Below are 25,155 nucleotides of genomic sequence, written 5' to 3'. Positions count from 1 at the left end.
TTAGTTGTATGTCAAAACTGTTTACGACGATACTAAACAAAAGAATAATATATTTCTGTGATGAAGCGAATGTTGGTTGTATCAGACGCCCAATATGGTTTTAGAAAAGGTAGATCAACAGTTGATGCTCAGTTTGTTTTATTAAGTATTATACAAAAATTTCTTAACGAAAATAAACGTCTGTATTGTGTTTTTGTAGATTTTAAAAAGGCTTTTGATTGCATTTACAGAAATGCGTTATGGCTAAAAATGTATAAAACCGGTATTAAAGGACAGACAGACAGACAGACAGACATTTTATTTCGACTTGTACAATGTACATCGTCAACAACACATATATTTATAATTATCAATGTCAACGTGAATGCATAGTAACAAACAATATAGTACACACGAGTATATATACAAAAAAATAACAAAAAGTTATAATAAATAGGTTAAATATTGTAATATTAAAATATATCTAAATCAGAGGATGAACAATTTTTACCATGTTAAGTTCTAACATTTATTAAAGAGGATCTTACTTTAAGAGAGTCTTTAACAAACATACATAGTTTAATAAGCTCAGTTCTATTATTTGATTGCAGCAATTGTAAATATTTAAAGGTATTAAAGGTAAAGTTTTACGAATTGTTAAAGATATGTATGAAAAAGTAAAATCGGCTGTTAAGGTGTTAAATAACTATTCTGACTTTTTCGAATATGCCATAGGCTTGAGGCAGGATGAAGTCATGTCTCCGGTTTTGTTTTCCTTGTTTTTAGATGATTTAGAACTATTTTTACAAGCAGATATGAATTCAGGCCTCACTATTAATGACCTTATAGTTATATTACTATTGTTTGCGGACGATATGATTATACTAGGCAACACACTTGAAGATATCAATAGGTCACTGTCATTATTATAAGTGTACTGTAATAAATGGAGTCTAGAGGTTAATACAAGTAAAACAAAAGCCATGATATTTCGTAAAAGAGGTGGTCTGTTCAGAAATGAAAAGTATCTATATAAAAATAATTGGATTGAAGTTGTTAGCGACTTCAATTATTTGGGAACTGTTTTCAATTACACGGGCACATTTGCCAGGAATCATGAACACATAATTGGAAAGGCTCTTCAGGCACTTAATGTTTTATTGGCTAATTGCAATAAGTATAATATCAAGCCAAAAGTTAGTTGTCAAATATTTGATGCCTTCGTTGGCTCAATACTGGGTTATGGGTCTGAGGTTTGGGGATTTGGAAAATCAAAAGAAATCGAGCGCATTCATTTAAAGTTTTGTAAAAGAATCTTAAATGTACGCATCAATACTTCCAATTGTGCTATATACGGGGAACTAGGCCGTTATCCCCTGTATGTATTACGATATATTAGAATTTTAAAGTATTGGTTCAAAGTTATTGAAACAGATAATATTATAATCAAGAAAATATATAATATGTCTGTTAAAGACTGTCAAAATGGTAAACATAATTGGGTTACTGATGTTAAAGATATTCTAAGCAAACATGGCTTTGCATATGTGTTCGATAATCCACAGCTATATAATGTTAATACAATTGTCGGTCTATTCAGAGACACATTAATTGATACATTTAAGCAAACATGGGGTAACGACAAAGCTAGAAGTAGTGTTCTAAACCTGTATAATAATATTAAAAGTACATTAGACCTTGAACAATATTTGAACATTCTACCGCATGACTTACGATTTTATATTACTAGATTAAGAGTGTCTGCTCATTCATTAAGAATCCACACCGGTAGATATGCTAATAACAACATTCCTAGAAATGAACGTAATTGTACTTTTTGCAATTCAAATGATCTAGAAGATGAATTTCATTTCATATTAATATGTTCTTGTTATAATGACATCAGATGGAAATACATTAAAAAATATTTTTATGTCAGACCAAGCATGTACAAGTTTATAGAACTGCTTACGTCAGACAACAAAAATACTGTATTTAAATTATCCAAATATATAAAAGAAGCTCTTAAACATAGAACTTCCATTACATATAGTGATTAGTTTATATCAGCTCATCCTCATGTTTTATCATTTGCATATTATTTTTTTTCACGTATGGACAATTATTCATATCTACGTATAGACATTGCCTGTATCGAATCTGTATTATGTGACATGTTGAATTCACGTTATATAAATGTATTTATATTCTATGACTTTGTTCCTTGTTGGTATACGTCGAATAAAATTATGTTCATGTTCATGTTCACTATTCTCAAGTTTGATGGTTAAATTGCACTTTTTAGATTTAGGACCTATAGCTATGGCTTGAAATTTGTCTGGGTTTGCTTGCATTTTGTTATCTGAAAACCAGTTTATCAAAGAGATACTGTCCTGTTCTAGGGTGTTTTAACGTCATTTATATTGTGATCAGAATGTGACAGAGTGTTAACATTGATTTCGGAAAATATATGAGTGTTCATATTTAATAATTACCTCAAAAATAGACAAAATCAAACAATTAACTACTTATATTCCGGAGCGGTTCCGTGAAATATAGTAGATTAAGTAGATTGCGTCAAATGAGTAATTGCTTAAGGTTCGTCTTGTATTGTTTCTGGGATTCAAGACGGCTTTAAAAGTTCTCCAGAGCTTATGTTGTAAACCCTTCTTTATAAATAAATATTACTTGACTTGGGAGAAGTTTTGTTAATGGTCCCTGATAAATTTGAGCTATTTTGTATGCACCTTATACTGTATGGGTTTATTTTTAATGCGTGCATTGTTAAAAAGGTTTCCATCCAAACATTATCAATAATTATTTTTTTGTTATTATTATAATTTGGAAAAGGTCCGGTCCGGCCAGTCTTTTGTACCCAATCGAAATTCTGATGACTTCCGAGCGAATTTTTCCGGTCCGGCCAGTCTTTTATACCCACCCCAAATAATTAACGTAGAGTGGCTTCCCCTCAGTAAACGTCAAAATCGGTGCTGTCAAAACACAACGGCCTATTAAAGTCTTACTGTAACTAACCGTGCTTTTATTTTGTTTTGTAATCACATATTTCAATTGTCACTTGATTAATGTTCTTACAGAACTGTTGATTTATATTACGGTTACGTACAACTATTTATTTTGTTAAGGTGTTTAAAAGTTATGGATTTGTCTTAATAAAATCAGTACTTTAACTTCAGACTATTGTACTGTACAGTTGTAAAGAATGTATTATTGCTGGGAACTGTACATATAATATAGTAAGAACTACCGGAAATGAAAATAAAAGTCATCGGAAACAATTGCAAAAGAAGGCGAAGCTTTAGTCCATATAAAAAGATGCTTCAGAGTCTTTGACGATTTTTATTTGGCGACTCTATATGTTCATGTCCGAGTTGTTGTATTCCTAGCCAAGAAATGAGATAACTGCCACCTGCTAAAATTAAACACTATCTCTGGACTTAAGCATTGTTATTTCAAATGAATTAATTATTCTAGTGAAACGAAATTTTATAAAAATGTTTGCAATAAAATATGTGAACCGTGTCACAGACCTAGGTCCGTGACCGTGTGTATTAAGCAAGTTTATGATTTTTTTTCATTGACACATTTAATCAAACACCTATTGGACATGTATAAATTTTGATCAGTCCTGCTATATACCACATGAATCAAGCAACTCTGGTACCAATTTGTAGTTCTACAAGTTTGTTTAGGTACCACTTCTCCAGTTTTCTATACAATATATTATGAAAAACCCAGTGCTCTAGACATGAATCCCTCATAATATTAACAATAATCAGCTGTTCAATGCCAGGTGGTAAAAGCTATTTTCTATAATAATATACCCGAGCTTTCACAGGATCAAGCTTTGACAGCATACAATTTGTGTTTTAGTATTAATTGTGTGCAATTATCTTTTTAAACAGCCTGATAATATGATTTTTGGGGTAAAAAAAGGTTTTAACAGTACAAGTTGTTTGGCTAAATGAAACTAGATACTTGAGAGTGTTACAGTAAAGATCCTGTGATTGGACTCCTAAAGCATTTGAATAGGAAAGAGTTTGTGTATTCTGAAAAAACAACACTTTATTACTGTGTTTGATAATTTCTGTCTATTTTTAAAAGCATTCATGTTCATTTCTACTCAAAATTGGATTTTCAAATTTTAGTCAAATGGCTAATTTTTCCCGCTCAGAATGACCCCAGTCCCATTCCCAACATAGTGAAAAAACAGACTGCTTTGACAATGTTCTATTCAATTATTAAATTAATGTTATCTTCTGACAAGTTTAAAGGACCTCTAACACTATATATTTATATACCGGTTAACTAGCCTAGTATCATAACAGGGCTTTTTCTGTCCAGACCATTTTAAAAAAAATAAGGAAGTTAATAAATTTTACCAGTAAATTAAATGTGGTAAAATTTACTGTTAGGGGAATAAATTTCGGGATTTTTTATCAATAAGGGTTAAAGTTCTTGCAATAATTGAGTTTTTCCGAGTCCTGTAAGTAATTATCACCATTTTGGGCTACATTTCTCTGTGAAATTAGTGTATTCAACCATGAATGTCACCCAAAAGTGCTGGTATATGCATTTAAGATTTTAAATTACTAATTGTTTGGAATGATTTGTTCACCACTGAAACCGCGGCTATTGAAGGGTCAAGGTGTTAGTCGTGAAGTCAGGCTTTACGTGACAGCAATTTTATCTCAATCTGGCTTTTTTTTTGAAATTGGGAACAAATATACATATTTTATAATTTAGCATTGGGAATGGGTCAGAATATTGGGTCAGATATTCTGACCCGTGAGGTGGGCAGAGAAAGGCCAGCATAATAAAGAAAAATAAACCTTAATAATCGCTCTATTTAGCTAATGGTTCCCAATAAAGTAAGTTTTATACATAGGATCTTATATTGTTAATTGTTATTAATGCCTTATAATTTCTTTAAAATGGAATAACTTTAACTAACTGTTTTATATGAATTCATTTCATTATGCCTAGGGGTGGTTCCTAGATTTGATGTTGGTTGTTTAAGGATTATAAAATTGAATTGAACGATAGAAAAAATAATAAATCTTGGGCAACATAAAGAAAAAGACCATACAGTAAAGCATAATTTGATATCTGAACAATGAGATCTTTCTCCTAATACCATGGCTGCTGGCACTCCAAAGTTGCAACATTTGTAGATCAGTGCTTATTTTAATGTTAGGATACATGGTCTTGTACTATTTTTGGTTTTTGCTTTCATGTGGTGCGCAATGACAACTGAAGACTCTCTCAAATTTTCTGTTCACTATTTTTCTGTAGGTTGCCAAAATTGAGCTTGAATGTATATATAATATATATGTGTGATTTTTGTTCTGAAAGTAACGAGTTACTCCAAATATATTTCTGAACAGCAAATAGCAATGTTCTGACACATCTGTGTCAAAGTTTAAGGTACAAACATAGATCCTATAAACATTTCAATCCCTGGTTTAAACTAACGATCCAGTTGTTCTTCAATTTAGATGCAGGAAAACTTGCAAAGAATTAACAGAGTTATAAATGTATACAAAGATATCTTAACTATAAGAAATATAAGAGTGTCATTTTGTTTGTTGCAAGATCCAGGACACCAAATATATGACATGCTCAAGATATAGAACATTCTTACTATTTTAATTCATGGGAAATGTATACTTGGGGATCCAACACAATAATCATTGTTCTGATTCACTGTTTCTCTGTGATAAAGATGTACATGTGTTATAAGATCTGCCTGAGTCTGACTGATAATATCAGTAAAATGATTGCTAATCAATGCTAATGGTAATGATTTCTTTGAGTAATTCTTCTCAGTGTTGTTGTCAATGAATGAATTACCATAATGATTTAAACCTCAATTCACTACCATAATGATTTAAACCTCAATTCACTACCATAATGATTTAAACCTCAATTCACTACCATAATGATTTAAACCTCAATTCACTACCATAATGATTTAAACCTCAATTCACTACCATAATGATTCAAACCTCAATTCACTACCATAATGATTTAAACCTCATTTCAATACCATAATGATTTAAACCTCAAGTCACTACCATAATGATTTAAACCTCAAGTCACTACCATAATGATTCAAACCTCAATTCACTACCATAATGATTTAAACCTCAATTCACTACCATAATGATTTAAACCTCAATTCACTACCATAATGATTTAAACCTCAATTCACTACCATAATGATTTAAACCTCAATTCACTACCATAATGATTTAAACCTCAAGTCAATACCATAATGATTTAAACCTCAATTCAATACCATAATGATTTAAACCTCAAGTCACTACCATAATGATTTAAACCTCAAGTCACTACCATAATGATTTAAACCTCAATTCACTACCATAATGATTTAAACCTCAAGTCAATACCATAATGATTTAAACCTCAAGTCACTACCATAATGATTTAAACCTCAATTCACTACCATAATGATTTAAACCTCAATTCACTACCATAATGATTTAAACCTCAATTCACTACCATAATGATTTAAACCTCAATTCACTACCATAATGATTTAAACCTCATTTCAATACCATAATGATTTAAACCTCAAGTCACTACCATAATGATTTAAACCTCAATTCACTACCATAATGATTTAAACCTCAAGTCACTACCATAATGATTTAAACCTCAAGTCAATACCATAATGATTTAAACCTCAAGTCACTACCATAATGATTTAAGCCACAACTTCTTTCCATAATGATTTAAACTACAATATTGAAAAAGATAGTGTTGCTCTTTTAGCAAAAATGACTAAAAGTTTCTTTGTATTATATTATGGAAAAGATATAGATTATTTCGTACAACAAAAAAAAAACACGAAATACATCTAAAATGATAGATTATTATTATCATTATAGCAGGCAAGAGAGCACAGTTCATTAAAAGATATGTCATTAACGCTTTCACCTTGAAGGCAAATGAGCCCTGGTATTAGTGATTACAGATGTTATGAGCCAGGGAAACAAAAATTACCAGTACATGTGTTAGTTAGGTGGCACTCTTAATAGATTTATCATTGAACAGAACTGAGATGTTTATTAGTGTTAGAGTTGTTCTAGAGTACTGACATTTTGACAAGAATTGTTTGGAATATACATGTTCAAATTGGACATTAATGCCATGTAGAAAGGTATATGTTCAATTAACAATTCCATAGACTTAGTGTATGTTGAAATTATTAAATTCAGTTCTGAGAAATATTATTGTAATGCACTTGTGGAACGACACTGTGTTTCCCTTCAGGATGAATGTCTGCTTGGTCTAATAAAAAAACTTCTTTATTGTGCTTGCTAGAACCTTGGTTTTAGGTCTCCTAAATATTTCTACAATTATATGAATTTCTGTGAAGATTTGGCAATAAAATAAATTGTATTGCAGTTTTTCTTTTTAATGTTTCAGATGTTTTATTGGTGGAATGCATTCTTTTTCATGCACATGAGTAAATAAATGTTTAATATTAAAACTTGACACTGATTCTTTTCAGGTGTATTAAATTGTATTATTCCATCTGGGTCGCAGAGTTGTGTATGGGTTCTGCTTCTGCATCAGTAATAATAATTGTTGTGATAAGTTGAATTAGTTTTCAGTTAAAGATGTCAGAGATTCATAATATAATATTTCGATCTACATTTCAGACAATGTGTCTTCATTGTAAGTCCTGAAACTGCCCAAGCCAACAGCTTACCCCTGTCACCGTCACCACCCACTGACCAGATACCAATAAACACTGCTGCAAAATGTTTCCCGGGATCCCAATTGCTCTCACCCTGGCGGGGGGTGCTGCTCCAACATGGTCTTGATGGAGCTCCTGGTCAGGTAAGCAACTGAGTGTGTGATGTTAAACTACCAAGATATACGTTTTGTAGATATTGAGCAGAAATTGCTAAAGTTTTATTACAAGCATCTGCATTATTTATATAATTAGTAAATAATGCAGATGCTTGTAACAAAATTTTAGCAATTTCTGCTCTATATCTAAAGAATGCTTGCACCCCGAAGTTCATGGTATGCCAGTTGGTCATGACTAGTAGATGACCACTTTTGATTTTGAGGCCAGTTAAACAAAATGGTATTTCCTACCATCATCTATCACATTCATTCTTACTATTCATAGGATCTCTGATCATATGCAGTAGATGTTCACTATTTAATTTGGGTGAATGGGCCAAACTTCAAGGTCACTGTTGGTTAGTCTTCAATCCAAATTACAAATTTCAGGTCCATCATTGATTATTTCTCAGCTACGACCACACGATGGGGAAGACAAGCGCTTTTTTAAAGCAATCTCAGAGTATTTGTTTTGTTATTATAACTGAGAGTCTGATTGACTTTAACATTTTATTTATGTACTAACATACAATTTTTGTGCTTTGAGAGAAACATTTTCTCGGGATTGACACATTTTCAGTGTTTTTGACATACATATATTTTCTGCATTTTGACGAACACAATATCAATGTTTTGCTTCATATTGACATACACAATTTCTATGTTTTGACACCCCCAATCTCTGTGTTTTGACACAAACATGTTCTATGTTTTGACACCCCCAATCTCTGTGTTTTGACACAAACATGTTCTATGTTTTGACCCCCAATCTCTGTGTTTTGACACAAACATGTTCTATGTTTTGACACACACAATTGCTGTTTTAAAACACACATTTCCTGTGCTTAAAATACACATTTTCTTGTTTTGACACATACACTATCTGTGTTTTGATGCACAATCAATTTCTGTGTTTAAATTTACTTTCACTTTCTGTATTTTTTTACTCACAAACAATTGTCCACATTTTTCCCGCCCAAACAATAAATACAGTTTTTACCAGCATTCAAGTTGTTTGCTTTCACTCACATTCATTAACATGATTTTCACCTATCTTGATTTCAACTCACATACAACGTTTTTATTTTAACTCACATAACATATAGTTGTGACTCATAATGGATATCTTTATTTTGACTTACATAGAGTTATTTTTGGTTTTGACTCACTTCCTAATACCTGTGTTTTGACTCGCATACACCATCTGTATTTTGACTGACATACAATATCTGTATTTGACTAACATACAATATCCATTATTTGACTGACATACAATATCGGTATTTTCAGCAACGACCCTGGCTGTGGGAACTTGGTTACATTCACACAGTTCTTGTTCATCGCCTGCGAGGGATTTGTCAACACTCTCAAGTTTGGAACAGTGAAGAACAAGATTCCATTAAGGTTATTTATCACCGTCTTATATTTCTTAATCATAAACTGTTCATGGTCTTCTATTGCATGAAAATTAACTAGGATACAAGTTAATATGAGCTTTAACAATGTTGTAAGAACTAAAGGCTTATGATGATGTTAAGATTTTATTAAGTGTTAGGTCTTTTTTATCAACAGACTAACTGAAATAAACATATAGGTATAAACAATATCCTTCAGCTCTGTACTGTTTCCAAATTTTAGTTGAAAAAGAAAAAGTTTGAAGTCTTAGAATTTAAAATGAATTGATTTTTCTTCGTATGCGCATGATGGTTGTGTTCATGTGATTTCAGTGTCTATATCAAGATGGTGACGATGTTTTTCATGATCCAGGTGGTCAACAACTACGCATTTAGCTATGATATTCCAGTCACCCTCCACATCATCTTCAGAGCTGTAAGTGATCTTACAATATTTATGTACTCCTCAGTGGTCTAGTTAACACAAGCCGGCAAGCCCTTCACTGGTAGAATATTTTCCAGACTTGCTCAAATTCTGAATTCTATAAAGCATGGCTTGTCCAAAAAGGTAATGCCAAGCAAAAGTATAAAAATTCTGGCTTCTTCATCCAAAAGTATAATTTCAAATGCTGTATTGTTCTTATAATGTGACCATTGACAGTCGCTGACAGCAAATTGTTCCCCTTGCTATAGTTTGTATACATTGTTGGATAAGCAAGTTTTCAGTGACACAATGGGTCAGTAGTGGGTAATTTATAATAGCTGAAGTTAATAAGTAAATATAAATGAAACAGCCATCTAAGTATACTTTGTCTTTTAAGGGATGTCAGTTTTTGTCAGGCGACATAATTATAGGGATTACTTTTGTCAGCGGCAGCCGCAGTGGCGTCTGTGTCCCGTTTTCACTTGTCCAGGGCATATCTCGTAAACTATTAGTGGCATCAACTTAAAATTTCATATGTAGGTAGATCTCATTGAGGGCAAGTGCAGTGCACAATAACTGTAACTCTTGCTTTTTTAGTGTTATAGTAATTGCCCTTTGTAAATTTCCATGCTTAAAGTTTTGTCTGGGTCATATCTTGAAGAATATAAGACTTATCAACTTGAAACTTCATAGCTAGATAGATCTCATTGAGGGAAGGTGCAGTGCACAATAACTGTTACTCTTGTTTTTTTAGTGTTAGAGTAATTGCCCTTTGTAAATTTTCATGCTTAAAGTTTTGTCCGGGGCATATCTTGTTTCTGGCTTAACGTTGTTACCTTCAGTTCAAATGCCACCTACGCTTGAAAGTTAAATGGCAACATCATTGTCTATAAATGAATAAAATGCCAATATAACAGCTATAATATAGACAGTAATTAATTCGTCAGGCAACGTATCTGCCTTGCGTAGTTCTAATTCATTTGTCAGAACAGACATTTTATTAGCTCGACTATTCGAAGAATAGGTGGCCTATACTACTCGCCCCAGCGTCGGTGTCCGGTTAAAGTTTGAGGGCAAGTTGGGATTTTCACTTATAAGTCCAATACCCTACATTCAACTGACTTAATACTTCACGCAGTTGTTCAGGGCCATCACATGATAAGGTTATTTAACTCCATATTATTCTTTACACAGATTATGGCCCCTGATTGACTATGGAACTTAGGTTAAAGTTTTAGGGCAAGTTGGAATATATATTAATAACTTCTTTATCCTTTGTTCAATTGACTTAATACTTCACACAGTTGTTTAGGACCATCACACAATGAGGTTACATTACTCCATATTATCCTAAATACAAGTAATGGCCCCTGATTGACTTAGGTTAAAGTTTTAGGGCAGGTTAAAAATTTAGGGCAAGTTGGGATTTTCACTTAAAACTCAAATACCATTCATTCAATTGACTTAATACTTCACACAGATGTTCAGAGCCATCACATAATGAGGTTAGATAACTCCATATTATCTTTTATACAAATTATGGCCCCTGATTGACTATGGAACTTAGGTTAAAGTTTTAGGGCAGGTTGGGATATTGTTTAATAACTTCTATACCCTTCATTCAATTGACTTAATACTTCACACAATTGTTCAGGACCATCACCCAATGAGGTTACATAACTCCATATCCTTAATACAAGTTATGTCCCCTGATTGACTAAGGTTAAAGTTTTAAGCAAGTAAAAGTTAAGGGCAAGTTGGGATTTTAATAAAAAAAACTTCTATACCGTTCATTAAATGCACTCAATAAAATTCAAAATTATTTAAGGCCATCTTACAACAAGAAACATAACTCCGTTTAAAGGGCCTACATACAAATTATGGGCTTGAATTTTTTTATTTATTTTTTTAAATTTCCTTTGAAAGGCATATTTGTATATTCTTAACCACATTTTCATAATGGGAAATCAAGTTATTTGAATGACTTGCGTGATTGTTTGGGCGGGCTGGTGGGAGGGCAGCATCAAAGTCACCTTATGTATTGAATAATTTTAGTTAGGTTTGACATTAAGAGACCAAACTTGGTATTATTACATCGTTATTGTATTCTATGTCAAAGTGGCGTAGTCGAGCGCGCTGTCTTACGACGGCTCTTATTAAGACTTATACTAACGTACATCGTCTAATCACATAGTAATTCACTTAAATATGTCATGTGTATGTACAAGGTAAGTTTTAAAGTTGAACAAATATTTGTTTTACAGTAGTGTTATGCAATTATAATTAACCAATATAAGGTTTAAATATGTAAACGCAGTAGTGTAACAGCTTAAAAACAGGTTGTAAAAGAGGATTAACAGAATTATGTATCATTGTTTAGAATACAGTTACGGATACATAGTGATTCCTTAATGTATTTACAGAGCTTAATAAGCTCAAATCTATTAACAGAGTTTAATAGTTGATCATATTTAAACACGGAGGGGCAATCATAAAACTGACATTTTATGTATTTCTGTCTTATAACTAAAAAACCTGGGCATATACCTACAAAATGGTATTCATCTTCAATATCAAGATGGTTCCAGCACATACAGTGGCGTTCATTACGCGGAATATTATTTCTGAAATATCGTCCAGTTTGTATCCTTAATGGATGTACAGATATTCTAATCGTAATTTACAAATAGAAATTCGGTATATCCTTGGTAATATTTTCAGATATTCCTCATACTAGAATGCATTTTTAAATACCTTAAACATATCAAGAACAGAGCTATTAGATAATGAACCATACCATTCCTGCTTAAATGTATCTATAACTCTACATTTAAACTTGTGAACAAATGTATTTACGTTTACATGTTGTACATTATCGCATATATGTGTAAAACCATAATCATTAAGAAGCTTTTTAACATTGGTAATCCAATTGGAATATCCTTTATTACTATCAGACACTGCTTGTAGATATACAACACTTAACAATATATTGTTAGTATAAGCTATTTTCAACCAGTATTTAATTATATGTAAGCATCTAGTAATATATAAAGGATATCTACCTAATTCTCCAAATACAGTAGCAGTACAAGTGTTGATTTTAACATGTAATAATCTTTTACTGAACTTCAAATGAATATGTTCTATTTCTTTTGATTTAGTATAACCCCATATTTCACATGAATAGTTTAATATAGACCCTATAAAAGCATCAAACAACTTACAAAATATAGGAAGCTTTAAATCATAGCCTTTACATTTATACAGTAACACATTGAAAGCCTTTAGAGCTGTTCCAGCTAAATATTCTTGGTTTAATGCATAACTACCAGTATAGTTAAAAACAGTTCCTAGATAGTTAAAAACACTAATGACTTCGATGTTTTTGCTATCATAGGTCCAGCTTTCATGCGGTAATAAATGTCCATAATTTTTGTTTTATTAGTATTTACTTTAAAAACCCAAGTATTACAATAAGTATTAAGTAAATCCAATTGTTGTTGAGTTTCAGCCGGGGCTTTCCTAAATGGCCTTATCATCGGCAAACAGTAACATAATTAATACAACATCATAACTATGTGTTTATGCCAGAATTAACGCTTTCTTGTAAAAAATAACTCTATGTCTTAGACAAATAGTGAAAATAATATTGGGGACATTACTTCCCCTTGTCGTAAGGCAACTGCATAACTAAAGTATTCTGAGTATGATGAACATGATTTTACACATGATTTAACATTCTGATACATATCATTCATAGCATTCAATATTTTCCCTTGAATACCACATTTAACCAAGTAACTAGAGTGTAGAGTGTTAACAATTGTTTGTCCATGTATGCATAATTAAACATGTATATTACCACGTATATTTACAGGGTTCTCTGATGGCTAGTCTCACTCTAGGAGTCATTATTGCTCATAAGCGGTGAGTCAGTGTTAAATATATAATTGATCATAATACAAGCATTGTTTGGCTTCTCCTCTGGTTTGAAATAATCAAAGTTGATTAACAGTTATCAGTTTCTTTACATGGCACTAAAATTGTACTATTTTAATCAATTTTGTTAAAATGGTAAACATAAGGCAAACTATGGTAAATGTTTGCATACTCAAATCTGTGTTCCATCCCGTCATTGCAGTGTCAATTTGCTCTGTGTTTCATCATATCATAGCAGTGTCAATTTGCTATGTGTTTCTTCATATCATTGCAGTGTCATTTTGCTATGTGTTTCATCGTATCATTGCAGTGTCAATTTGCTCTGTGTTTCATCGTATCATTGCAGTGTCAATTTGCTCTGTGTTCCATTGTATAATTGCAGTGTCAGTTTGCTCCGTGTTTCATCAATGCAGTAATACAATTTGCTCTGTATTTCATCGTTTCATTGCAGTGATACAGTTTGCTCTGTGTTTCATCAAGTCATTGCAGTGTCAGTTTGTGTTTTTCAGATATCCAATCAGTAAATATGTGTCAGTTTTAATGATAACCCTTGGTATATGTGTGTGTACGTATGCATCAGCCACAGGTGAACACGTAAGTGAATTTTACATCAAAGTCACTGTATTTCTTTATCTATAATTACTCCTTTCAGTAAAGGCATTTTATAAAATTTATTCGTCAAATCAAACCTTGAGTATATGTGTGTAGATAGATAGATTTTTTTATAAAACATCATGCATGAGTATGTTACTTGAAGAGTACACAAATTATAACTCTGATTAAACAAACACTATACTCAACTTATACCTCATGCAATACCTTTCCATTGGATTAAAGTAAAACATTGTGATTCAGTGATCATATTTTTACATTTCAGCCAACAGACCGTCCATTCAGCATTTTTAACTACACTCTCGGTATGATCCTACATTATTATTTTTTTTAATTTTCCTGTTGTTTTTTATAACATTTTACATTATGTTGAATACGCAGCTATGATGTTGTTTTGATTTGTGTCATCCATTGCAGCTATGATGGTGTTTTGATTTGTGTCATCTATTACAGCCATGATGGCGTTTTGATTTATGACATTGATTGCAGCTATGATGGTGTTTTGATTTGTGACATCGATTGCAGCTATGATGGTGTTTTGATTTGTGTCATCCATTGCAGCTATGATGGTGTTTTTATTTGTGTCATCCATTGCAGCTTTGATGTTGTTTTGATTTGTGTCATCCATTGCAGCTATGATGGTGTTTTGATTTGTGTCATCTATTACAGCCATGATGGCGTTTTGATTTATGACATTGATTGCAGCTATGATGGTGTTTTGATTTGTGACATCGATTGCAGCTATGATGGTGTTTTGATTTGTGTCATCCATTGCAGCTATGATGGTGTTTTTATTTGTGTCATCCATTGCAGCCATGATGGTGATTTGATTTATGTCATCCATTGCAGCTATGATGATGTTTTTATTTGTGTCATCCATTGCAGCTATGATGGTGTTTTGATTTATGTCATCCATTGCAGCTATGATGATGTTTTTATTTGTGTCATCCATTGCAGCCATGATGGTGATTTGATTTATGTCATCCATTGCAGCTATGATGATGTTTTTATTTGTGTCATCCATTGCAGCTATGATGGTGATTTGATTTATGTCATCCATTGCAGCTATGATGATGTTTTTATTTGTGTCATCCATTGCAGCTATGATGGTGTTTTGATTTCTGTCATCCATTGCAGCTTTGATGGTGTTTTGATTTGTGTCATCCATTGCAGCCATGATGATGTTTTGATTTGTGTCATCCATTGCAGCCATGATGGTGTTTTGATTTGTGTCATCCATTGCAGCCATGGTGTTTTGATTTGTGTCATCCATTGCATCTATGATGGTGATTTGATTTGTGTCATCCATTGCAGCCATGATGGTGTTTTGATTTGTGTCATCCATTGCAGCCATGATGGTGTTTTAATTTGTGTTATCCATTGCAGCTATGATGATGTTCTGATTTGTGTCATCCATTGCAGCTATGATGGTGTTTTGATTAGTGTCATCCATTGCAGCTATGATGGTGTTTGGATTTGTGTCATCCTTGCAGCTATGATGGTGTTTTAATTTGTGTCATCCATTGCAGCTATGATGGTGTTTTGATTTGTGTCATCCATTGCAGCTATGATGGTGTTTTGATTTGTGTCATCCATTGCAGCTATGATGGTGTTTTGATTTGTGTCATCCATTGCTGCTATGATGGTGTTTTGATTTGTGTCATCCATTGCAGCTATGATGGTGTTTTGATTACTGTTCTCTATTGCAGGTGTAGCTATGATGGGGTTTTCATTTGTGTCCTCTATTGCAGATGTAGCTATGATGGTGTCTTGATTACTGATCTTTATTGCAGGTGTAGCTATGATGGTGTCTTGATTACTGTTCTCTATTGCAGGTGTAGCTATGATGATGTCTTGATTACTGTTCTCTATTGCAGGTGTAGCTATGATGGTGTTTTCATTTGTGTCCTCTATTGCAGATTTAGCTATGATTGTGTCTTGACTACTGTTCTCTATTGCAGGTGTAGCTATGATGGTGTTTCATTTGTGTCCTCTATTGCAGATTTAGCTATGATGTGTCTTGATTACTGTTCTCTATTGCAGGTGTAGCTATGATGGTGTCTTGATTACTGTTCTCTATTGCAGGTTAGCTATGATTGTGTCTTGATTACTGTTCTCTATTGCAGGTGTAGCTATGATGGTGTCTTGATTACTGTTCTCTATTGCAGGTGTAGCTATGATTGTGTCTTGATTACTGTTCTCTATTGCAGGTGAAGCTATGATGATGTCTTGATTACTTTTCTCTATTACAAATGTAGCTATGATTGTGTCTTGTCTTGATTACTGTTCTCTTTGCTATGTGAAGCTTGATGATGTCTTGTTTTTCTCTATTCTAGCTATTTGTGTCTTGATTACTGTTCTCTATTGCAGATGTAGCTATGATGATGTCTTGATTACTGTTCTCTATTGCAGGTGGTGAGCTATGATTGTGTCTTGATTACTGTTCTCTTTTGCAGGTGTAGCTATGATGGTGTCTTGGTTACTGTTCTCTATTGCAGGTGTAGCTATGATTGTGTCTTGATTACTGTTCTCTATTGCAGGTGTAGCTATGATGGGGTTTCATTGTGTTCTCTATTGCAGGTGTAGCTATGTTGATTTTGTCTTGATTACTGTTCTCTATTGCAGGTGTAGCTATGATTGTGTCTTGATTACTGTTCTCTATTGCAGATGTAGCTATGATTGTGTCTTGATTACTGTTCTCTATTGCAGGTGTTGCTATGATTGTGTCTTGATTACTGTTCTCTATTGCAGGTGTAGCTATGATTGTGTCTTGATTACTGTTCTCTATTGCAGGTGTAGCTATGATTGTGTCTCATTTACTGTTCTCTATTGCAGGTGTAGCTATGATGGGGTTTTCATTTGTGTCCTCTATTGCAGATGTAGCTATGATGGTGTCTTGATTACTGATCTTTATTGCAGGTGTAGCTATGATGGTGTCTTGATTACTGTTCTCTATTGCAGGTGTAGCTATGATGATGTCTTGATTACTGTTCTCTATTGCAGGTGTAGCTATGATGGTGTTTTCATTTGTGTCCTCTATTGCAGATTTAGCTATGATTGTGTCTTGACTACTGTTCTCTATTGCAGGTGTAGCTATGATGGTGTTTCATTTGTGTCATCTATTGCAGATTTAGCTATGATGGTGTCTTGACTACTGTTCTCTATTACAGGTGTAGCTATGATTGTGTCTTGATTACTGTTCTCTATTGCAGGTGTAGCTATGATGGTGTCTTGATTACTGTTCTCTATTGCAGGTGTAGCTATGATTGTGTCTTGATTACTGTTTCTATTGCAGGTGTAGCTATGATGGTGTCTTGATTACTGTTCTCTATTGCAGGTGTAGCTATGATTGTGTCTTGATTACTGTTCTCTATTGCAGGTGAAGCTATGATGATGTCTTGATTACTTTTCTCTATTGCAAATGTAGCTATGATTGTGTCTTGATTACTGTTCTATATTGCAGGTGTAGCTATGATTTTGTCTTGATTACTGTTCTCTATTGCAGGTGTAGCTATGATTGTGTCTTGATTACTGTTCTCTATTGCAGGTGTAGCTATGATGATGTCTTGATTACTTTTCTCTATTGCAAATGTAGCTATGCTTGTGTCTTGATTACTGTTCTCTATTGCAGGTGTAGCTATGATTTTGTCTTGATTACTGTTCTCTATTGCAGGTGTAGCTATGATTGTGTCTTGATTACTGTTCTCTTTTGCAGGTGTAGCTATGATGGTGTCTTGATTACTGTTCTCTATTGCAGGTGAAGCTATGATTGTGTCTTGATTACTGTTCTCTTTTGCAGGTGTAGCTATGATGATGTCTTGATTACTGTTCTCTATTGCAGGTGTAGCTATGATTGTGTCTTGATTACTGTTCTCTATTGCAGGTGTAGCTATGATGGGTTTTCATTTGTGTTCTCTATTGCAGGTGTAGCTATGATTTTGTCTTGATTACTGTTCTCTATTGCAGGTGTAGCTATGATTGTGTCTTGATTACTGTTCTCTATTGCAGGTGTAGCTATGATTGTGTCTTGATTACTGTTCTCTATTGCAGGTGTAGCTATGATTGTGTCTTGATTACTGTTCTCTATTGCAGGTGTAGCTATGATTGTGTCTTGATTACTGTTCTCTATTGCAGGTGTAGCTATGATTGTGTCTCATTTACTGTTCTCTTTTGCAAGTGTAGCTATGATGGTGTCTTGATTACTGTTCTCTATTGCAGGTGTAGCTATGATTGTGTCTTGATTACTGTTCTCTATTGTAGGTGTAGATATGATTGTGTCTCATTTACTGTTCTCTTTTGCAGGTGTAGCTATGATTGTGTCTTGATTACTGTTCTCTATTGCAGGTGTAGCTATGATTGTGTCTTGATTACTGTTCTCTATTGCAGGTGTAGCTATGATGGTGTTTTCATTTGTGTCCTCTATTGCAGGTGTAGCTATGATTGTGTCTTGATTACTGTTCTCTATTGCAGGTGTAGCTATGATTGTGTCTTGATTACTGTTCTCTATTGCAGATGTAGCTATGATGATGTCTTGATTACTGTTCTCTATTGCAGGTGAAGCTATGATTGTGTCTTGATTACTGTTCTCTATTGCAGATGTAGCTATGATTGTGTCTTGATTACTTTTCTCTATTGCAGATGTAGCTATGATTGTGTCTTGATTACTGTTCTCTATTGCAGATGTAGCTATAATTGTGTCTTGATTACTTTTCTCTATTGCAGATGTAGCTATGATTGTGTCTTGATTACTGTTCTCTATTGCAGGTGTAGCTATGATTGTGTCTTGATTACTGTTCTCTATTGCAGGTGTAGCTATGATTGTGTCTTGATTACTGTTCTCTATTGCAGGTGTAGCTATGATTGTGTCTTGATTACTGTTCTCTTTTGCAGGTGTAGCTATGATGGTGTCTTGATTACTGTTCTCTATTGCAGGTGTAGCTATGATTGTGTCTTGATTACTGTTCTCTATTGTAGGTGTAGATATGATTGTGTCTCATTTACTGTTCTCTTTTGCAGGTGTAGCTATGATTGTGTCTTGATTACTGTTCTCTATTGCAGGTGTAGCTATGATGGTGTCTTGATTACTGTTCTCTATTGCAGGTGTAGCTATGATTGTGTCTTGATTACTGTTCTCTATTGCAGGTGTAGCTATGATTGTGTCTTGATTACTGTTCTCTATTGCAGGTGTAGCTATGATTGTGTCTTGATTACTGTTCTCATTTGCATGTGTAGCTATGATTGTGTCTTGATTACTGTTCTCTATTGCAGGTGTAGCTATGATTGTGTCTTGATTACTGTTCTCTATTGCATGTGTAGCTATAATGATGTCTTGATTACTGTTCTCAATAGCAGAAGTTAATATGATGGTGTTTTGATTTGTGTCATCCTTTGCAGGTGTAGCTATGATGATGTCTTGATTACTGTTTTCAATAGCAGAAGTTAATATGATGGTGTTTTGATTTGTGTCATCCTTTGCAGGTGTAGCTATAATGATGTCTTGATTACTGTTCTCAATAGCAGAAGTTAATATGATGGTGTTTTGATTTGTGTCATCCTTTGCAGGTGTAGCTATGATGGTGTCTTGATTACTGTTCTCTATTGCAGGTGTAGCTATGATTGTGTCTTGATTACTGTTCTCTATTGCAGGTGTAGCTATGATGATGTCTTGATTACTGTTTTCTTTTGCAGGTGTAGCTATGATTGTGTTTTGATTACTGTTCTCTATTGCATGTGTAGCTATGATGATGTCTTGATTACTGTTTTCTATTGCAGGTGTTAATATGATGGTGTTTTGATTTGTGTCATCCTTTGCAGGTGTAGCTATGATGGTGTCTTGATTACTGTTCTCAATAGCAGAAGTTAATATGATGGTGTTTTGATTTGTGTCATCCATTGTAGCTATGATGGTGTTTTGATTACTGGCCGCCATTGGCGGTGTAGCTATGATGGTGTTTTCATTTGTGCTCTCTGTTGCAGGTGTAGCTATGATGGTGTTTTCATTTGTGTTCTCTTTTGCAGGTGTAGCTATGATGGTGTTTTCGTTTGTGTCCTCTGTTGCAGGTGTAGCTATGATGGTGTTTTCATTTGTGTTCTCTTTTGCAGGTGTAGCTATGATGGTGTTTTCGTTTGTGTCCTCTGTTGCAGGTGTAGCTATGATGGTGTTTTCATTTGTGTTCTCTTTTGCAGGTGTAGCTATGATGGTGTTTTCGTTTGTGTCCTCTGTTGCAGGTGTAGCTATGATGGTGTTTTCATTTGTGTTCTCTTTTGCAGGTGTAGCTATGATGGTGTTTTCGTTTGTGTCCTCTGTTGCAGGTGTAGCTATGATGGTGTTTTCATTTGTGTTCTCTTTTGCAGGTGTAGCTATGATGGTGTTTTCATTTGTGTTCTCTTTTGCAGGTGTAGCTATGATGGTGTTTTCGTTTGTGTCCTCTGTTGCAGGTGTAGCTATGATGGTGTCTTGATTGCTTTCCTCCATTACAGGTGTATCTATGATGGTGTTTTCCCTGTTCATGACGGCCAGAATGGGGCTGTTTCAGGAGAGCGTGTACTCCAAGCATGGCAAACATCCCAATGAATCCCTCTTCTTCAATGTAAGGCTGCTTTGATGTGTGTCCTAATGAAATTATCTTATTTAAACACTAAGAATTTGCCCCAAATAATCTTGTCTAGTAACAGTAACTGTTTGTTTGTGAATTGACTTAAAGTATGTTTTGTTTAAAAAAAAATAAACACTATTTAGTAATAATATTTTTAGGGACAATTTTCATACTTGAATAAATGATAGGAATAATGTTGTTTTAATGATGTTGAAGGGGAAGAGATGCTTTTCGGTAATGAAATCACAAATCTTATTGTCTTCGGCTTCATATATTCCAGCACGCCCTTCCCTTGCCAGGGTTTTTGCTGGTAGCTCCAAACATCTACAGCGCAGCTATAGGCTTCAACCAGTCAGGTAGGAAACATGACATTGTAAATCTGTTTTCCCTTTACATGTTGATATAGAAATATCTGATGTATTTGTATACACAGTTAGTCATATTGGAGATCCATTTAGTGTCTTCACTCACATGGTCGATAGATTCTTAGTCTTATTAATCAAGTGACCCATGTTTGAAATTAATGTGGAAAAAACACTTTTAGAAAATGATGAAATTTTCATGTTGCCAGTCAGAGGCTTTTTACAGAATAACATTGACTTGATATATTTCTAACTTTTTTGTTATTGGTCACTTGAAAGCCGGATGGTTTGATGAGAGAAATTTAATAATGGTTTCCTAAATACTTCTTAATCTTGCAGGTACAATTCTATAGACATTTCCATGTTTGTTTTAAATTGTGTGTCTGTAACATTTGCCTAATACCTGTCCTACATGTATATAACAGAGACATGGTCCGTGTTGGGTGTGATGGTGCCCAAGATGTGGATCTACCTTCTGGGAAATAACCTCTCACAGTATCCTTTACTGAAGCCATGACAAGGGAGGGGGTTCACAATACTGAAGGATATCTGTTTGTACAGGATGCTAACAGTATAATGATGATGATATAACAAATGTTCTGAGAAAGGCAGGGCAGTTCAATTCACATCAAAATAATTGTTGACTAAGGAGAACATTTTTAAAATAAACCAGAAAAAAGATGTCATACATAAGACATTCATAGACTATATAAAACTTACTGCAACCATTTCCATTAACCCCTATGATATATCAATTCATAATATGAATGATTTGTAAGAATGCATGCCAAGTCAACATATTTATTCTCTCAAATCCATGTACAACATGAAAATATTAGGGTAAATACTATATAATAAACACAATGCAATGTTAAAGCATTATTGAGTTATAGAAAATATATATTGTTATAGTTGCAAATTGCCTGTAACAGTTTGAGTATATATATATATATTTTACAGAAATTTTTATCTTTATATCTTTATAAAGCTTTATTGCTTGTTCATAGTGTGAATTCTAACCATGTTAAGCCAAATAGAACCTAAACAACAAAAACAGGTCTTATTCATGGAAGTTATACAATTGCTGTATCTGTATTCATACATGATCTTAATGTATTTCAGTGCCGCTTTGAAAGCCTTGACTCTAACTACGACCTCTAGGGTTAGGATCGGAAAAACAGTTAAAAAGTTTATCAATCATTCATCTGGTTTACGTCGAAAGAGTTAAAGGAAAACTTTGGCACTAATACATTAACACAATGTAATCCATAAATTGTCTCTTGATGATACAAAACAATCTTTTTTAAAGCTATTTTTTCTGTTACAGGTCCTGGCATTTGAACACAAAACTAATAACATGCATAGCAGTTCTGCAGTTTTTCAGCCGGTCTCTATAAAGGTTATTAAACTGCCTAATTAAACAAGAATCATATTTACAATAAATTGACACCGCAAGCTCATATCATTTTTGTGATTTTTTTGTTATCAATTACAACACGGAAATGGATAGAATTATTTACAGTAGCCCTCCAACTATCATGACTGGGGATAATTCCTCCCTCAAGAAGAAGCTTAATACATTTATTAGTTTATCACTGCCTAATTCAATTAAACTTGTTATTAAATAATTGGTCAAGCATTTGTATAACAACTGTGAATAATTGTGAAGGAATTTTAAAAAGAAAACAAGCAACAATTTTATCAAAATAATTATTGCTGTTTACTTGTTGATTGAAAATGACCATGATTGTAATATAATGTGCAATATATTTGAAACACCATATTGCAGATGAAGACATTATTTTTCTTGAGTAGCATTGCCATGAGAGAAAAAACACTTAGTGTTCACAATGGAAAATATTTCAATCTCACACTGAAACAAACCATTTTTATTTTTAATTCTTTTCTAATTTCTTGCTTAAAATGATATTGATTGATGTTTATTTCAGCCCAATTCAAGTTAAAAGACGTCATACCAGATATAATGTCATGAAACTTCTACCAAATTAACTGTTTCAGACAGATTATAATCCATTGTTAACCACCAAAATCATGATATAAATATTTATAATCCCTAACTTCACCTCAGATACGTATGTATAAGATCTGTGTTTGTGTTGACGTCAGAGTGCACAGCGTTGACAGTGACACTCGTCGTGACATTGCGGAAGTTTCTGAGCTTGCTTATCTCCATCTGGTACTTCAGCAATCCATTCACACTCGCCCACTGGGCCGGCACCTTTCTCGTGTTTGCCGGCACGCTCATCTTCACCGAAACCATACAGAGAGTATACCAGCTTGGCACGAAGCACATGAACTCCGCTGTACAGAATGGTGCGTCCAAGAAACAGCAGTGATGAAATCTCTTGTCACCTTGAGTGTTTACAAGATGTAGTAGAATATATCAGTTCATGACTGTAGTTGATAGGTTTGTTTTGTTAGAGATGTTTTTTCTTATTTGTTAAAATCTTACCTTCATATTCTTTAAACATACAAAATGTGCTCATATATAAACATGTAGTTTGTATGACACCATGCACATCCATGATCAGCAAACATCTTAAAAGGGTTTTTCTCCCACCTCAGATAAGTCGATCCATTAATTTAACCATGCTAGAAATTCTTATCTTGCCCACGGGCAAAGATAAAATGCCTGTATGGAACTTCTTTTAATGGTCACCACATTGTAATTACCTCCCTTGTTGAAGACTGTGGTCTGTAGCGCATCATGGAAACCTTGTCTTGTGGCAATATTTAGAAAGCTAGTTAATTATTTCTCGCTTCAAATGTCACCAGAAAACAGTTTTCACGCACCTTTCAAGAAATAATGCTTCACTCTTCTTAGAACTATTTAAAGACCGATCAGACCATTTACATACTCTGAATCACTGCGCAAATATCCATGACAACCACGAGTTAACCCATATCCTTACGCAATTATTTTTACTAAGCACAAAGGAGTTCCAGCAAAAAAATACATTTTTACTTAATTTTGTTTAACTGAGGTGGGAGAAAAAGCATCTACCATAGCCGCTCGTGTAAGATAGGTTCATCCCGACCCTATCCCGACCTCGGTAAACCTCGTTTCCGCAAAACACCCTACGCTCGGGTCGGAAAGAACCTTACCCTCTCGGCCATGGAAGATACTTATAATCTACTCATATTACTACATGTTGGAGAATGTAGTGAAAAAAACAATTCAGATCATTTAAGAAATAAATTAAGTTAAATATACCTTGTGGATGTTATTAATATTAAGTCAAAGGTATATATGATATGGTATTTTGACATTAATGCTGCCCTGAAAAGGGTCCAATGATTTTCGTTTATCTACTTTATGTTTGGGATGATTAATTCAAGCATAGAAAAGTTGAAGAATTAAACTGTTAAATAGGTGTAGGGTTTCTGTTATTGTTTCATGATAGCTTAGAACAAGTTTTCGTTATTTCTTTCCATTACTGCTTTTTGAAATGGTATTCAGCTTCAACATATGCAGTATTATGAACGTGTAGAAATACTGTGATGTGTATATGTAATGCACCAGTCAATTGTAACTACTGCCCCCAGGTCCAGGGGTATACCGGGGATAGCCGGGGAAAAGGGCCGTGTTTTTACTTTCCAGGTGGCCCCGCAGGGCCGGGTGACCGCTGTGGTTTTGTCATAGCGCCAAATTTAGCGGAGATTGGGCCTTATATAGAGTCTCTGGGGTGCGGGGGCATTTGGCCGGGGTTTAACCATCAGTTGGTCTCCGCAGGGCGGGGATTTTACCCAGGGTTGGCTGGACCGAAAGTCGAAGTCCAGGCTATTCCCTGGACCTGGGGGGGGGGGGGGGCGTGGTTACAATTGACTGGTGCATAAAAGGTACATAGAGTTCCAAGTCACAGTGTACCAGACTTGAACCAACGTGAGCGTATGACAATCATAGAGGTATTTAAGACAGTTTT

General features: G+C 34.1%; 1 protein-coding gene across 1 annotated transcript; it reads left to right on the top strand.

Annotated features, from left to right (window-relative positions):
* The first annotated feature begins 2,940 nt into the window (after positions 1-2,940).
* On the top strand, positions 2,941-24,606 carry LOC128217425 (UDP-xylose and UDP-N-acetylglucosamine transporter-like). Its single transcript, XM_052924572.1, is given in 12 exon segments — positions 2,941-3,003; positions 7,689-7,826; positions 7,829-7,869; positions 9,172-9,285; positions 9,609-9,711; positions 13,580-13,629; positions 14,151-14,235; positions 14,519-14,558; positions 20,734-20,843; positions 21,130-21,205; positions 21,637-21,706; positions 23,301-24,606. Coding segments are annotated over 11 exon segments (993 nt in total). The 5' UTR covers positions 2,941-3,003; positions 7,689-7,790; the 3' UTR covers positions 23,569-24,606.
* The last annotated feature ends 549 nt before the right edge of the window (positions 24,607-25,155 follow it).

The sequence above is a fragment of the Mya arenaria genome, chromosome 14 (genome assembly GCF_026914265.1).
Source record: "Mya arenaria isolate MELC-2E11 chromosome 14, ASM2691426v1".
In the NCBI taxonomy this organism is placed as follows: Eukaryota; Metazoa; Mollusca; class Bivalvia; order Myida; family Myidae; genus Mya; species Mya arenaria.
The sequence above is the reverse complement of the archived record's forward strand: the minus strand, read 5'-3'. Positions and strand labels throughout refer to the sequence as shown.